Source organism: Oryctolagus cuniculus, chromosome 7, assembly GCF_051225735.1.
Source record: "Oryctolagus cuniculus isolate XC-2025 breed Fujian yellow rabbit chromosome 7, ASM5122573v1, whole genome shotgun sequence".
Taxonomy (NCBI): domain Eukaryota; kingdom Metazoa; phylum Chordata; class Mammalia; order Lagomorpha; family Leporidae; genus Oryctolagus; species Oryctolagus cuniculus.
In genome coordinates, this window is record NC_142873.1 from 85,201,790 (window position 1) to 85,217,623 (window position 15,834).

Below are 15,834 nucleotides of genomic sequence, written 5' to 3' on the forward strand. Positions count from 1 at the left end.
TTGTAAATCTAGTGATGTGGAGCAAACTTCCCAAAAGATAGAATCTTAAAACAACAATTATTTTATTTCATCCATGCATGATTTCCTTTAATACAGATGATTTTAACAAGGCAAGTCAAGGTTCCTAGGAGTACAAAAATGGTCAGATACATTGTGTTCATCAGAGCAAGTAAAGACTAAGTGTTGGGAATGAATCTTTGAAAACCATTCATGGCTTAGCAACCACATTTTTCTTTTTGGCTGCGGTGCTATGTTGTGCTGTGCTCCTCATGGTCCTATTTTATGCTGGTGTCATGGAGCATGTTCATCCAGCACCACAATTTGGATTCTCCCCTTTTCACACACTCTGCTGGGGCACGTTGAACTGCAACACCAGACATCTTGGCACCAACAAGAGCATATGAAATCAGTTCCCTCAGTCCTAGATGACCAACTGAGACTGTGACTGTGGACCACCACTCAGGAGTACAGTTTGAATAGAACCCTGTGAGCAGGTGCTCAGCTTGTGACACTGCAGCCTGGTTATCTCCTGGGGTAGGATCCTCTTGGATAGGTGCTGATAGAGGCTTTTTTTTTCCTATTTGGGAGCTTCATACACATTAGCTTCTGTGTTTGGGATAGGGGCTGTCCTGTTCCACATAGGACTTCCTAAGAATATAATATCAATTTATACTGAATATTGGAAAGACAGAATTCATTTTTCCAAAAAAATGTTTGGTATCTTTTTTTTCTTAAAGATTTATTTATTATTTGAAAGAGTTACAGACAGAGAGAAGGAGAGACAGAAAGAGGTCTTCCATCTGTTGATTCACTCCCCAAGTGTCTACAATAGCCAAGGCTGTACCAGACTGAAGCCAAAAGATCCAGGAGCTTCATTTGGGTCACTCAGGTAGGTAGCAGAAGCCCAAACACTTGAGCCATCTTCTACCATTTTTGTCCAGACACATCAGCAGGGAACTGGATCAGAAGTTATGCTGCTGGGAACGACCCGTTGCCCATATGGAATGCTGGTGTCCCAGGTGGTATCTTTACCCATTATGTGATAATTTGTATTTTTACTACTCAAATGGATAATTTTGGGACAGGTGCTGTGGGATAGCGGGTTAAGCTGCCTCCTGCAGCACCAACATCCCATATGGACACTGCTCAAGTCCTGGCTACTCTAGTTCCAATCCAGCTCCCTGCAAATGCACCTGGGAAAGCAGTGGATGATAGCCAAAGTAATGGGGACCCTGCACCCATGGGAGACCCAGAAGAAGCTCCTGGCTCCTAGCTTTGTACTGGCCCAGCTCCAGCTGTCACGGCCATCTGGGGAATGTACTAGCAGTTGGAAGATCTCTGTCTGTCTCTCTGCCTCTGCCTCTTTCAACAACTCAACTCTTGAAAATTTCTTTAAAAATAGACAATTTTAATTTAATGAAATTTGAAATCTCATCTTAGAAATCTTTGTATCAGAAACTGGTTAAGCCACTATGGAAGTCAGTCTGGAGATTCCTCAGAAACCTGAATATAACCCTACCATTCAACCCAGCCATCCCACTCCTTGGAATTTACCCAAAGGAAATTAAATTGGCAAACAAAAAAGACGTCTGCACCCTAATGTTTATTGCAGCTCAATTCACAATAGCTAAGACCTGGAACCAACCTAAATGCCCATCACAGTAGACTGGATAAAGAAATTATGGGACATGTACTCTATAGAATACTATACAGCAGTCAAAAACAATGAAACCAGGTCATTTGCAACAAGATGGAGGAGTCTAAAAAACATTATGCTGAGTGAACTAAGCCAGTCCCAAAGGGACAAATATCATATGTTCTCCCTGATTGGCGACAACTAACTGAGCACCAAAGGGGAAACCTGTTGAAGTGAAATGGACACTATGAGAAGCAGTGACTTGATCAGCCCCTGCCCTGACTGTTGATGTACAATGTAATACTTTATCCATTTTAGTATTTTTTTTGTTCTAGTACCATTGGTTGAACTCTGTAATTAACACACAATTATTCTTAGGTGTTTAAATTTTAACTGAAAAGTGATCCCTGTTAGGAATTTGGAAAACATTATGTTGAGTGAAATAAGCCAATCCTAAAGGGACAAATATGATATATTCTCCCTGATAGGTGACAACTAACTGAGCACCAAAAAGGAAACCTGTTAAAGTGAAATGAACACTATGAGAAACAGTGACTTGATTAGCCCTTGCCCTGACTGTTGATGAACAACTTAATATGTTATCCCTCTTAGTATTTTTTTTGTTTGTTCTAGTTAATACTTTTGGTTGAATACTGTAATCAATACACAGTTATTCTTGAGTGCTGAAACTTAACTGAAGGGTGATTGCTTGTAAATATAAGAGTGGGAATAAGAGAGGGAGGAGATGTGCAATTTGGGACATGCTCAAGCTGACTTACCTCAAACGGTGGAGTTGGAAACATGTCAGGGGATTCCAGTTCAATCCCATCAAGGTGGCATGTACCAATGCCGTCTCACTAGTCCAAGTGATCAATTTCTGTTCACAATTGATCATGATGATAGGACTAGGAGCCAAGGGGATCACATAGACAAGAATAGTGTCTGCAAATACTAACCGATAGAATAAAAAAGGGAGAGAACGATCCAACATGGGAAGTGAGATACACACAGCAGACTCATAGAATGGCAGATGTCCTAAACAGCACTCTGGCCTCAGAGTCAGCCCTTGGGGCATGCAGATCCGGCTGAAAAGCCCATGAGAGTATTTCGGGCATGGAAAGCCAAGACACTCTGGCAAAAAAAATTACCTGAATGAAAGATCTCTGCGAGTGAGATCCCAGTGGAAAGAACAGGTCATCAAAGAAGGTGGTACCTTTCTCTGAAGGGAGGAGAGAACTTCCATTCTGACTACAACCTTGCCTAAATATGATCAGAGTCGGTGAACTCAGGGGGCTTCCATAGCCTTGGCAACTCATGACAGGAGCCTAGGGTGATTGCTGATGCCATAAACAAGAGTGTCAATTTGATAAGTCAACAACAGGAATCACTGTGCACTTACTCCTCATGTAGGATCTCTGTCCTTAATGTGCTGTACATTGTGATTTAATGCTATAACTAGTACTCAAACTGTATTTTTCACTTTGTGTTTCTATGTGGGTGCAGACTGTCGAAATCTTTACTTAATATATGCTGAAGTGATCTTCTGTATATAAAGAGAATCGAAAATGAATCTTGATGTGAATGGAAGGGGAGAGGGAGCGGGAGAGGGGAGGATTGCGGGTGGGAGGGAAGTTATGGGGGGGAAGTCATTGTACTCCATAAGTTGTACTTTGAAAATTCATACTCATTAAATAAAAGTTAAAAAAATAAATCTTTGCATCAGAAAAATAATACACAGAGACCAATATGAAAAAAGATTATTTATTCATAACTATTTATGATATAAAATAATGAGTAAACAAAATGATAAACTTGACTATTGACATAGTTTTTCACATACCTATGGATGTGTATATTTAATCAAGGTAAGTCTTCTAGACTTCATAAAATTAATTTTTATGAGTTTATGATCATACAAGATGAATAAAAAATTCAGAAATATCCTTACTTGTGTTGATTTTTAGAACACTGTTCCAGACTGGCTTGAACGTTTTCTCTTTGTTAAGATACAAATTGTGGTGCTTATAATAATACTAACAACCACAACAGACCCAACCACTGACAACACCAAGGTAGAAATGTTGATGCCAGAATTGCTATGGTTTGGGTTTTCCTCAGGACTAGTATCTGCTTCAGGGACAAACAGAGCTACTTGTGCAATATTGGATAATTTTGATGTCAAGTTGTTTTTATCTACACTTTGAATAGCAATGAATATGTGGGTTGCATTTTCTTCCTCGATGTTTCCTGGTTTAAACGTAAAAGTTTCCTTGGAGTTGACCTCATTTGGTTGCAGACCAGAAGTGTTAACCTGAAGAGCATTGTCAAAATTGTCCCGTAGATCGAGGATACTTCCACTTATTCTTATGATATACTGTTTGACTAAGAAAAAATGTTATGCAAGTTTAGTCTCTGTCAATGCCACATTCAGTTCATTTCCATTTATCCTCAAATATTGTTTTGTTATATTGAGCAATACTCATATCAAATGCTTTAGCTCATTCTTCAAAAGAAGCTGATTTCAGACTTTCATGGTCTGTCAAATACTATCTCCTTCATATAAAAAAGTAGAACTAGGTTAAAATGTGTGAGTTTGATTCACAATAATGGATCAGTGGTTGGTGGATGCCCTATGGGTTAAGATGCTTGTTATGATGTCCATGTCCCATATTGGAGTACCTGTGTTCAATTTCTGGCCCAGGCTCACTATTCCAGCTTCCTAACAATGCATACCTGGGAGGCAGCAAATGACGGCTTGAAGAAGAGGGTCCCTGCCATTCATGTGGGAGACCTATACTGAGTTCCCAACTCCAGTTGTCTGCTGTGTGTAGTCCTTGTCGTTGTAGTCATTCGGGTGAGTGAACTAGCAGAGCTCTCTCTTTCTGACACCCTCTCTCTGTTCCTCTCTTGCTTTCTATTTCTCTGTCTCTCAAATTGAAAAAATACCATAGACTATGAAGTGGATACTGTCAGCTATCAATTAAAACCTCTTCTCTAGGCCAGCGCCGTGGCTTACTAGGCTAATCCTCTGCCTGCGGAACCGGCACCCCATTTGCGGGGTGAACCAATGGAAAAGGAAGACCTTTCTCTCTGTTTCTCTCTCTCACTGTCCACTCTGCCTGTCAAACAAAAACAAAACAAAAATCTCTTCTCCTTTCACCAGCCCATATCCCCACTTAACCTCTCACTTAAAATCATAACCACAGGTTACTTTGTCCTTACCTGTTCCAACATCAAAATCTTCTCCTGGTGCTGTCCATGTCAGAGTGATCTCATCTCCATCAGGTGTGGCATCAAGGTCTGTGATTTGGCTAGGTGGGTACGGGTCAGCAAAGGCGGTATTTGAAAATTGTGATACCACAAATGCACCTCCGGATATTGTTCTGCTGAAATTTTCTAAGATTGTCTGAGTATTCCCATCAATTTCAGGTCTTGGGGGATTTCCTTCAATTTCTCCTGAATTAAAAAAATTGTAATTTACAATGGATAAAACTGTACTAGTATTTTTAGAACTCAATGAATCACCTGTCCTGTGTAGTTTTGTTTTTCAGATGTTTTCCCCAGGGATACCATCTCCTTTGTACCAAGTTTTTGGAAACAATCATAAGCATCCAATATGTGTGAACTTTTCCTTTGGTATGCTTACTAGGATATTGTAGAATGGAATTGACTATACTGAAGAGCAATGGTGTGAGTGAACATCCCTGTCTAGTACTGGATATCAGTGAGAAGGCTTCCACCTTTTTCCCATTCAATATTATGCTGGCCGTGTGTTTGTCATAAATTGCATTGATTGTGTGGTGTCTGTTGTTGCATTTCCTTTTTCACCTCTAATTTTATTGATCTGGGTCTTCTCTCTTTTTTAGTTAGTTGAGCCAATGATGTGTTCATTTTTTTTATTTTTTTTCAAAAAACCAGCTATTCGTATTGATCTTTTGTGTTTTTTTGTTTCAATTTTGTTGATTTTTAAAATTTTATTTATTTTCTTCTACTAGTTTTGGGTTTTCTAGATCCTTGAGGTACAGAGATATGTCATTTATTTGATGCCTTTCTGGTTTCTTGACGTAGGCACTAATTGCTATAAACTTTCTTCTTAACACTGCTTTTCCTGTATCCCACAAACTTTGGTATGTTGTATTGTCATCTTCATTTGTTTCCAGAAATTTTTTGATTTCTCTTTTGATTTCTTCTATGACCCATTGTTCATTCAGAAACACCTTGTTCATTCTCCATGTGTTTCCATATGATTTAGAGATTCTTGAGTTGCTGATTTCCAGTTTCATTGCATTGTGGTCTAAGATGCATGGTATGATTTCAGTTTTTTTGAATTTGCTGAGATTAACTTCATGTCTTAGCATATTGTCTATCCTAGAGAATGTTCCATGGACTGGAGAGAAAATAGTATACTCTGTGGCTGTAGGGTGTAAGGTTCTGTGGATATCTGCTAGGTCTATTTGGCCTATGCTGCTGATTAACTCCGTTGTTTCCTTGTTCATTTTCTGTTTGGTTGATCTGTCCATTGCCAAAAGTGGGGTATTGAAGTTTTTTGTTACAATTGTATTTGAGTCTATATCTCCCTTTAAGTCCCTTAACAATTCTTTTATTATTTTTGACAGGCAGAGAGAGACAGAGAAAAGTCTTCCTTTGCCATTGGTTCACCCCCCAAATGGTCGCTGTGTACCATGCCAATCCGAAGGCAGGAGCCAGGTGCTTCCCCTGGTCTCCCATGTGGGTGCAGGGCCCAAGGACTTGGGCCATCCTCCACTGCACTCCCTGGCCCAGCAGAGAGCTGGACTGGAAGAGGAGCAACCGGGACAGAATCTGGTGCCCTGACAGGGACTAGAACCCAGTGTGCTGGTGCTGCAGGTGGAGGATTAGCCTATTGAGCCACGGCGCCAGCCTATAATTCTTTTAAATAGTCAGGTGCATATGTATTTATAATAGTCGCATCTTCTTGTTGGATTGATCCTTCTATGTGTCTTTTAATAGTTTTTGTGTTAATGTCTGTTTTGTGTGATTATAAGGGTGGCCACGCCAGCTCTTGTTGATTTGTTAGCATGGGTTATCTTTTTCTACCCTTTCACTTTCAGTCTGCATGTGTCTTTGTTGATAAGATGTGTTTCTTGTAGACAGCAAATAGATGGACTTTCTTTTTTAATCCATTCAGCCAGTCTGTGAATTTTAACTGGGGAATTGATACCATTTACATTCTGTGTGACTATTGTGAAGTACTGACTTTTCCCTGCCATATTCGTAAATAGTCCTATTTATGTATTTTGGATTTTATTTGTTCTTTTGCTGGATTATTTTCTGCATTCATCTTCTTTTGTAATGATGTTCCTGTTTCTGTGTATAGCACATCCTTGAGCATCTTTTGTAGGGCTGGGTGAATAGTTACAAATTCTTTCAATTTCTGCTTGTTTCTGAAGATCCTTATTTCTCTTTCATTCATAAATGAGAGTTTTGCAGGGTAGAGTATTCTGGGTTGACATTTTTTTTCTCTTAGGACTTAAACTATGTCTTGCCAATGTCTCCTTGCCTGTAGGGTTTGTAATGAGGATTGCAGAGTGAATTTATTTGGATTTCCTCTGAATGTGATTTGTTGTTTCTCTCATGCACATTTGAAGATCTTTTTTTTGTTTGTTTCACAGAGCTGAGTTTTGCTATAATGTGTTTTGGTGAAGTTCTTTTTTGGTCATGTCTATTGGGAGTTCTGTGTACTTCTTGTGCTTGGATGTCTCTTTCATTTTCCATTTTGGGGATGTCCTCTGTTATTATTTCATTAACAAGGTCTTCTAATTCTTTTTCTCTTTCCAAACCTTCTGGAATTCCTAGGATCCATAAGTTGAGTTGTTTGATAGAATTTTGTAAATATCCAGTTGTGATTTGTTAAGACTTTTCTCTGCATTTTTTATTTGATCTATTGAATTCTTCATTTCTAGAATTTCATTCTGGATTCTCTTTAATATCTCAGTTTTTTGGGAGACCTTTTCATTTAGATCGTGAATTTGCTTCTGATTACTTCTAAGTAATCTGACTATTAATTTTCTGAATTCCTTTTCTGGTATACTCTATATCTCTTCTTCTTCAGCTGCCATTATAGAAGAGTTATACTGTTCAATTGGGAACATCATATAGTCTTCTTTATTCTTATTCAGGAGCTTTCCTATGTTTTTCGGCATTTCTGGTTGATTTTACCTTTAATTTGTGACTTTCTACCTGTGGCGCAATTTCCCTCTGCTCTGAGCTGCTATGTGTCTGTGCGTTGCAAGTGGGAGCACACAGCCTCGACTCCTGGAGCCCTGTTTACTTCTAGAACGTGATGGAGGTGGTACCAGAGCTTTGGTGCACTAAGCGCCACCTACTGGGGCCAGGCTTGCTTCTCACTGGTTCATGAAATGAGCTGAAGTTTTTGATGTTTAAGACTACTCCTTTGGGCCGGTGCTGTGGCACACTAGGTTAATCCTCTGCCTGCGGTGCCAGCATCCCATATGGATGCTGGGTCTGGTCCTGGTTGCTCCTCTTCCAGTCCAGTTCTCTGCTGTGGCCCGGGAAGGCAGTGGAGGATGGCCCAAGGGCTTGGGGCCCTGCACCCACATGGGAGACCAGGAGGAGGCACCTGGCTCCTGGTTTGGATCGGCGCATCTCCGGCCGTTGCGGCCATTTGGGGAGTGAACCACCGGAAGAAAAACCTTTCTCTCTGTCTCTCTCTCACTGACTGTAACTGTACCTGTCAAATAAATAAATAAAATCTTTAAAAAAAAAAAGATACTTCTTGTGTACAGCTTGTGTGGTGGGGAGGAAAGCACTCTGAACTGTAGTGATTTTTTATCCTGGGTGGGGGATGTAGTGAGATGACCCCCGCAATTGATGGGTGTGTGCATAGGAGGCAAAGGTGGCAGCATCCTGCTTATACTTGAAAATGTAAACTATCAATATGGCTTCTCTCTGCCAGCTGTAGGTCTGGCTCGGGGCGGTGGGAGACATAAATGGACCAGGGCATGCCTGACCTCTCTGCTTGTTACCCTGTAATTTTCTCCTTCATCTCACCCGGAGCTTCAAACGCAGTCTGCCAAGCTCCGTCGCCCGCTGCATCCCACAGCTCCATGGACTCATGACCTCTCGCCTTGTTCACTGGAGGGGTGGCACTGATCTCCTTGTTCAGTGTTTCTGCTGCACCTTTGTTGCACCTTCACTGTGCCTCCGCCACCACCACTACCCTTCTCTCTTAGCTCCCACCTTGTGAATCTACCCAGTCTCTGCTGGACTCCCGGGCTTCTCTGTGTGAACTTATTGCAACTCCGTTGCCAGCTTGTAACCCCTCTGCTTGTGAACTATCTATTTTGCTCCACATGACTTGGAAAGTCCTATTGGTATACTGCCATGTTGGCCCCTCCCCTGTTATACTGTAACTGATTATCCCAGTTGATGTGGATGGGGCTCAGCCAATCAACTGAAGGATTTAAGTACAAAAAGAGAAGAAGGAATAGTGCCTCAAGATTGTGACATAGAAATCCTGAGTTTCCAGGATCCTGATATGCCCTATAAATGTCAAATTCAAGACTTTATCATTCGGTTGAAACTTAATGGTATCAAATGACAACATTCATCACTGGGTTTCAGATATCATGAGTTACTCACCGTCTACTACCCATCCTGGTATATACATGGCTCTGTTCAATGGACGCCGTAAGCTTCGGGTTGTAGAGTTTGTTCCTCCATGAGCCCATACTTTCAAGCTGTATCTGCCATTTCCTGTATAATTTGTAAAATACCTGGAGTAGACCCCATCATCCTTGAAGGCATCAGCACCTTGTTATGGAAATGAAGGGAACACATTATTACTATAAATAAAAGACGTTTATAAACTTCCTAAGACAAGCATTGGCCTTTATAAACATATTCTCTAGATTACACTCAATAGTTTGGGACTGACCCTTTGGTGAATGTTTCCATTATGCTCTGCCAAACAATAGGTTGTTGAATTGCTATCTTTGGGTTATTTTGATATTTGTAATATTATCTGTGTAACACACATTGATGTTTCTATATTTACTATATATATATATATATATGTATATATATAGCTAACCATTCTATCTCTTAGGAAATTGCATTCAGATTATTTTGGCACTCTTCTTACCATTTCTCTACCAGGTTACTTTATCTAAACATCATAATTGTGTCATCCCTCTGTTTACATCAAGGTCTCCCACTAAGGATGAAGTATCTTTCTGTATAATTTAATTTTCATTATAGTCAACTAAAATACTTATTTGGCATTATTTCGACAGCTCTTTTGTTTCTTCATTTCTCAGCTTTTGCTTTTGAAATCTGTTAACTTCCTGGTCTGACAGTGGAAAATCCCATTTGTTATTAGAATAAATACTTGAGGGAGCTCAGGAATTTTATATCATATGTCTACTTTTTTTAAAAAAAAGATTTTATTAATTTATTTTAGAGGTAGAGTTACAGACAGTGAGAGGGAGAGACAGAGAGAGAGGTCTTCCTTCTGTTGGTTCACTCCCCATATGGTCGCAACAACTGGAGCTGCACTGATCCGAAGCCTGGGAGCCAAGTCCTTCTTCCTGGTCTCCCACACCAGTGCAGGGGCCCAATGACTTGGGTCATCTTCCTCCTCTTTCCCAGGCCATAGCAGAGAGCTAGATTGGAAGAGGGGCAGCTAGGACTAGAACTGGCACCCACATGGGATGCGAGCGCCACAGGCAGAGGATTAACCTACTGTGCCACAGCGCCAGCCCCCATATGTCTACTTTTTAATATCACTGCTATTTGAATCACCTGTTAAATTGCAAACACATTCTCTAGGGAGTTTAATCCTCTAAGACAAAAGATCTGAAAGAAAGTTCCTTAGACCAGCAGCACCTACAATGTGGGAAGGTCCCCACATTTCTCTTTTTTAACAAACTCTCCAAATAATCACTTTTTATACTGAACTTTGTAAATGCCTGCTCTGAGCCATTGTTATTCATCAATTACTTTTCCAGTAAAGACATTCCATGGTGGGGCCAGCACCTTGGCTCACTTGGCTAATCCTCTGCCTGTGGCACTGGCATCTCATATGGGCACCAGGTTCTAATCCCAGTTGCTCCTTTTCCGGTCCAGCTCTCTGCTGTGGCCAGGGAAGGCATTGGAGGATGGCCCAAGTGCTTGGGCACCTGCACCCACATGGGAGACCACATGGCTCCTAGCTTCTGATTGGCGTAGTCCGGCCGTAGTGGCCATTTGGGGGGTGAACCAATGGAAGGAAGACCTTTCTCTCTCTCTCTCACCGTCTAACTCTACCTGTCAAAAAAAAAAAAAAAAAAAAGACATTCCATGGGGCCGGTGCGATGCTGTGGCATAGTTGGTGAGGCCTCCGCCTGCAGTGCCAGCATCCCATCTAGTCCCATCTGCTCCACTTCCGATCCAGCTCTCTGCTGTGGCCTGGGAAACCAGTGGAGATGGCCTTGGGACCAGAGGGAGCTCTTGATTCCTGCCTTCAGATTGGCACAGAACCAGCCGCTACGGCCAGTTAGGGAGTGAACCAGTGGATGGAGGATCTTTCTCTCTCTCTCTCTCTGCCTCTCCTTCTATCTCTGTGTAACTCTGATTTTCAAATAAATAAAAAAAATCTTTAAAAAAAGACATTCCAAATTAGCTTACTAGTCATCTGGCAAAATGCTGAGAAATGAAATAAGATGCAGTAAGTTTTAAACGATTTTGTGGAAAAAGAAGAGGCAGGGGATAGTTGTGGAACTGTTGTTATATCTGCAGAAGGCAATAAGGTATACCAAAGGACAATTTGCTCTTCTTGGTTTTTCTCAGGGTTAACTCAGATGAAGATGGAATTATAATATGACTTAATAATCTATATTGCAAAAGATAATAATGTAATAATTCAGACATCTATCAACTTGGCTATTTCCTTGTTCACTGACTCCCAACAGAAGGTTCAGTTCCCGGAACAATCCATATTCTGAGAGAAAGGTCATTCAGCACCATTCTTCCAACAGACCAAGGCCACAGAGCATGGCCAGGTCTGTCTCTTGATTCCTGCCAGTCAGGCCTGGTGTCTGATGCCCAAGCCATGACCCCTCCTTTGTCATAGTGGTTCTAGCTCCCCTGGGCCTCAGTTCACAGGACAATATTTGCGCTTTGTTCCATCTGTTGGGAATCACACTTGCTTCTCTCCTTTTCTGTGCCAGGGGCCCAAGATCCACCACTTGAGTACATCTGTCTGCTTGAGCTTCACCCTCTGCCCAGACTTTCTAGACAATGTTCCCCTGAGAAAAACACTTGCCCAGACTTCTTGATGCTGTTCTCAACCTCCTGAATGAGATCTTCCTAAGCTGGTGACAGACACTGGCTGTGTAGGTGCCAAACAATAGTGATGACAATAAACTATATTTGCTGAGTGTGTGAGACAATGTGCCATTTCGTTTCCAGGTTTTACCTGGATAGAATTCTCTGCTGGCTTCTTATTCTTCCTTAATCTACATAAATTCTTCATGTGCCTGTGCTATCACCCACACTGCCACAAGAACACACAACACAGACTTATTTACAAAACCCTGTGTATTACCTGCACCATTATCCAAAAGTTGCAAAACTGTTGTATTCCCACTATTAGATTCAATGACAGCAGTCACATTGGCTCCAAGAACGGGTGCATAGCCTTGAAGAACTTCTGCATAAACAATCATTGGGCTGGGAAAGATGTTGTTGTCTTTATTCATCTTAGCGTTCACTGTGATTGGAGGTACAGAAGAATTTGCTGCTCGAGAAGTTACCGTGATAGTTAATGTTTCTGAGTCTGCTGTGGCCTGAGCACTGTAAGTCCAAATGCCTACCTAAAAATTTCAATGAAACATAGTAAGTAACCATTATCAAGTTCTTTTCTGTGTTTTCTATGCATGCCTAGAACAAATCTATGCATTTCTAGAATAAAGAAGCAGGCTTCTTTATTGTTTTTTTTTTGGGGGGGGGATATTAGGGTAAAAGAATAAGAGTTGAGCCAGTTCAGACAGGGCGCTCTAACTTTGTCATTTATGGTGTCTACACTTTTCAATGTCTCAACTGAAAAAAATAACTTTTGGAATGTTTGCCTTGGTTTTGGTCCCATTCTTTGACCTCAGAATCCACAGATTCTATGACTCTGGTAGAGCTACTGAGGAAGGATTTTCTAGCTATTTACACACCAAATTGCATGAACTCCTACCACATGCCCTCCGAAATGCTCTACTTATACTACCTATTCTTTTTTCCTACTGAAACATACCTTCTTTTTTCCTTTTCCTGATGTCATAATTATCAAGATTACACAGGCATTGAAAGTGCATTGGATATTATTTTAATTTTAAAGATGATGCAGTCATTGGAATTTACAATTACAACATTAAATGGATTATTTTTAGTTAAAGAAATTTCAGAGGAAATATAAAAGATGATTGCTTACCTTTGCAGTTCCTGGTACACTGAGATAGGCCATTTTGGAGTTAGAGTCCACTGTGAAAGTGTTCATTAGTGTTCCACTGGGATCCCAGAGAAAAATGTCGGGACTCTGCTTGTTCCATGTGATGAGAAAGAATGTGTCTTTCCCCACTGTGCTATCAATAATTACGGTGTCATTCATCCAGGATTTACTGTTCAGTGTTAATCCCTTACTTTCAAGCTGTTCAAAAATATATTTAAAAATTAATGACTGCAGAAGACAATAATTTTTTTTCTTTTACAGTTATGTCTTAATTTCTGGCCTAAGAATAAGTTTTCATATGTGATATCATCTTAGGTTTGTGATCTCCCTGAAAGCTGAATAGGATGTGAGAATTGTCATTTAGCAACTGCAGAACACAGGATCTGAAGAAACAACAAGATTTAATAAAAGCCTTAGAGCAGAAGCATGGCTTTTACAGTTGAGTTTATGATCCTGTTATTTATTCAAAGTGATTGTGGCAAAAACTCAAGCAATCCTTTAGCATTAAAGGGTGCTACAACTACAGAGAAGAATTAGCTGTTAGGAGGGTGTGTGCCTCTGTGTTAATCATCTTCAAGATGATTTAACAGGTAGCGCTTATTGGTGGCTCCAGTGATTGAGCAGAGACAAAGTGAGTAAGACAAGAAATAGGAAATCATTGACAGAAGCATCCAAAGATACTTTTTACTCTTTCTTTCTTTCTTTCTTCCTTTCTTTCTTTCTTTCTGGCCAGGCAGAGTTAGACAGTGAGAGAGAGAGAGACAAAGGTCTTCCTTCCGTTGGTTCACCCCCTCAAATGGCCACTACTGCCAGTGCGCTGTGCCGATCCGAAGCCAAGAGCCAGGCGCCTCCTGCTGGTCTCCCATGAGGGTGCAGGGCCCTAGCACTTGGGCCATCCTCCACTGCCTTCCCGGGACACAGCAGAGAGCTGGGCTGGAAGAGGAGCAACCTGGACAAAACCAGTGCACCAACCGGGACTAGAAGCCGGAGTACCGGCACTGCAGGCAGCGGATTAACCTAGTGAGCAACAGTGCCAGCCCAAAGATACTGTTTCATTACAGTGAAGGGTGAAGGGACCATGGGACTTTTTAAAAAATGCACTCAAAGGCCGGCGCCGAAGCTCAATAGGCTAATCCTCCACCTTGCGGCTCGGGCACACCAGGTTCTAGTCCCAGTCGGGGCGCCGGATTCTGTCCTGGTTGCCCCTCTTCCAGGCCAGCTCTCTGCTGTGGCCTGGGAGTGCAGCGGAGGATGGCCCAAGTGCTTGGGCCCTGCAACCTATGGGAGACCAGGGTAAGTACCTGGCTCCTGCCATCGGATCAGCGGGGTGCACCAGCCGCAGCACGCCGGCCTTGGCGGATATTGGAGGGTGAACCAACGGCAAAGGAAGACCTTTCTCTCTGTCTCTCTCTCTCACTGTCCACACTGCCTGTCAAAAAAAAAATGCACTCAGATCTGGGCCAGTGCTGTGGCGTAGTGGGTAAAAATGCCGCCTGCTGTGCCAGCATACATTATGGGCACCAGTTTGAGTCCCGGCTGCTCCAGTTCTGATCTAGCTGTCTGCTATGGCCTGGGAAACCAGTAGAAGAAGATGGTCCAAGTACTTGGGCCCCTGCACCCATGTGGGAGATCTGGAAGAAGCTCTGGCTCCTGGCTTCGGATCAGTGCACCTCCGGCTGTTGCTACCAATTGGAGTGTGAACCAGCGAATGGAAGACCTCTCTCTGCCTCTCTTTCTCTCTGTGTGTAACATTCAAGTAAATAAATAAATCTTTAAAAAAATGCACCCATAGAGAGAACGATCCATCATGTGAAGCAGGATACACAGCAGACTCATTGAATGGCAGATGTCCTAAATAGCACTCTGGCCTCAGAATCAGCCCTTAAGGCATTTGGATATGGCTGAAGAGACCATGAGAGTATTTTAGGCATAGAAAGCCAAGGCATTCTGGGAAAAAAAAGAAGACCTAAATGAAAGATCTCTGCGAGTGAGAGAGTGAGATCCCAGTGGAAAGAACAGGTCTTCAAAGAAGGAGGTACCTTTCTCTGAAGGGAGGAGAGAACTTCCACTTTGACTATGACCCTGTTGGAATAAGATCGAAGTCAGTGAACTCAAAAGGCTTCCATAGCCTTGGCAACTAATGACTAGAGCCTGTTGTTGAGTCAACAACAGGAGTCACTGTGTATTTACTTCTCATGTGGGATCTGTCCTTAATGTGTTGGCCAATGTGAAGTAATGCTCTAACTAGTACTGAAACAGTATTTTACACTTGGTGTTTCTGTGTGGGTGCAAACTGAGGAAATCTTTACTTAATACATACTAAATCGATCTTCTGTATATAAAGATAATTGAAAATGAATCTTGATGTGTATGGAATGGGAGAGGGAGCGAGAGATGGGAGGGGTGTGAGTGGGAGGGAAATTATAGAGGGGGGAGCCATTGCAATCCATAAGCTGTACTTTGGAAATTTATATTCACTAAATAAAAAAATGCCATTAATAATGCACCCATAAAAATATGTGATTAATTTTGGAAAAAATATTTTTGTAATTAAAAATTTGTATTAATATAAAGAGAACAGATTTCATGTATTTCATAGATATAATTTCAGTAAAAGAGCCATACTTGTCTCCCTTACTCCCTTCCTCAAAGTGTCCTCCTTCTTTTCTTTTTTGTTTTTTAATTTTTGAAATAAATTTTTTTGTATTTTATATATACAATT

The 15,834-nt window shown here is 41.4% G+C and overlaps 1 protein-coding gene across 1 annotated transcript in view; it reads right to left on the bottom strand.

Moving 5' to 3' along the window:
- Window positions 1–3,383: 3,383 nt before the first annotated feature.
- LOC100353613 (calcium-activated chloride channel regulator 4) overlaps window positions 3,384–15,834 on the bottom strand; it is a 46,657-nt gene continuing 34,206 nt past the window's right edge. The window contains exons 10-14 of the mRNA XM_051857526.3: window positions 13,095–13,310; window positions 12,222–12,489; window positions 9,278–9,448; window positions 4,859–5,092; window positions 3,384–4,018 (exon numbers count right to left, since the gene is read on the bottom strand). Of these exons, the coding sequence (XP_051713486.3) occupies window positions 3,597–4,018; window positions 4,859–5,092; window positions 9,278–9,448; window positions 12,222–12,489; window positions 13,095–13,310 (1,311 nt within the window). The 3' untranslated portion in view covers window positions 3,384–3,596. The remainder of the gene's footprint in view (window positions 4,019–4,858; window positions 5,093–9,277; window positions 9,449–12,221; window positions 12,490–13,094; window positions 13,311–15,834) is intronic.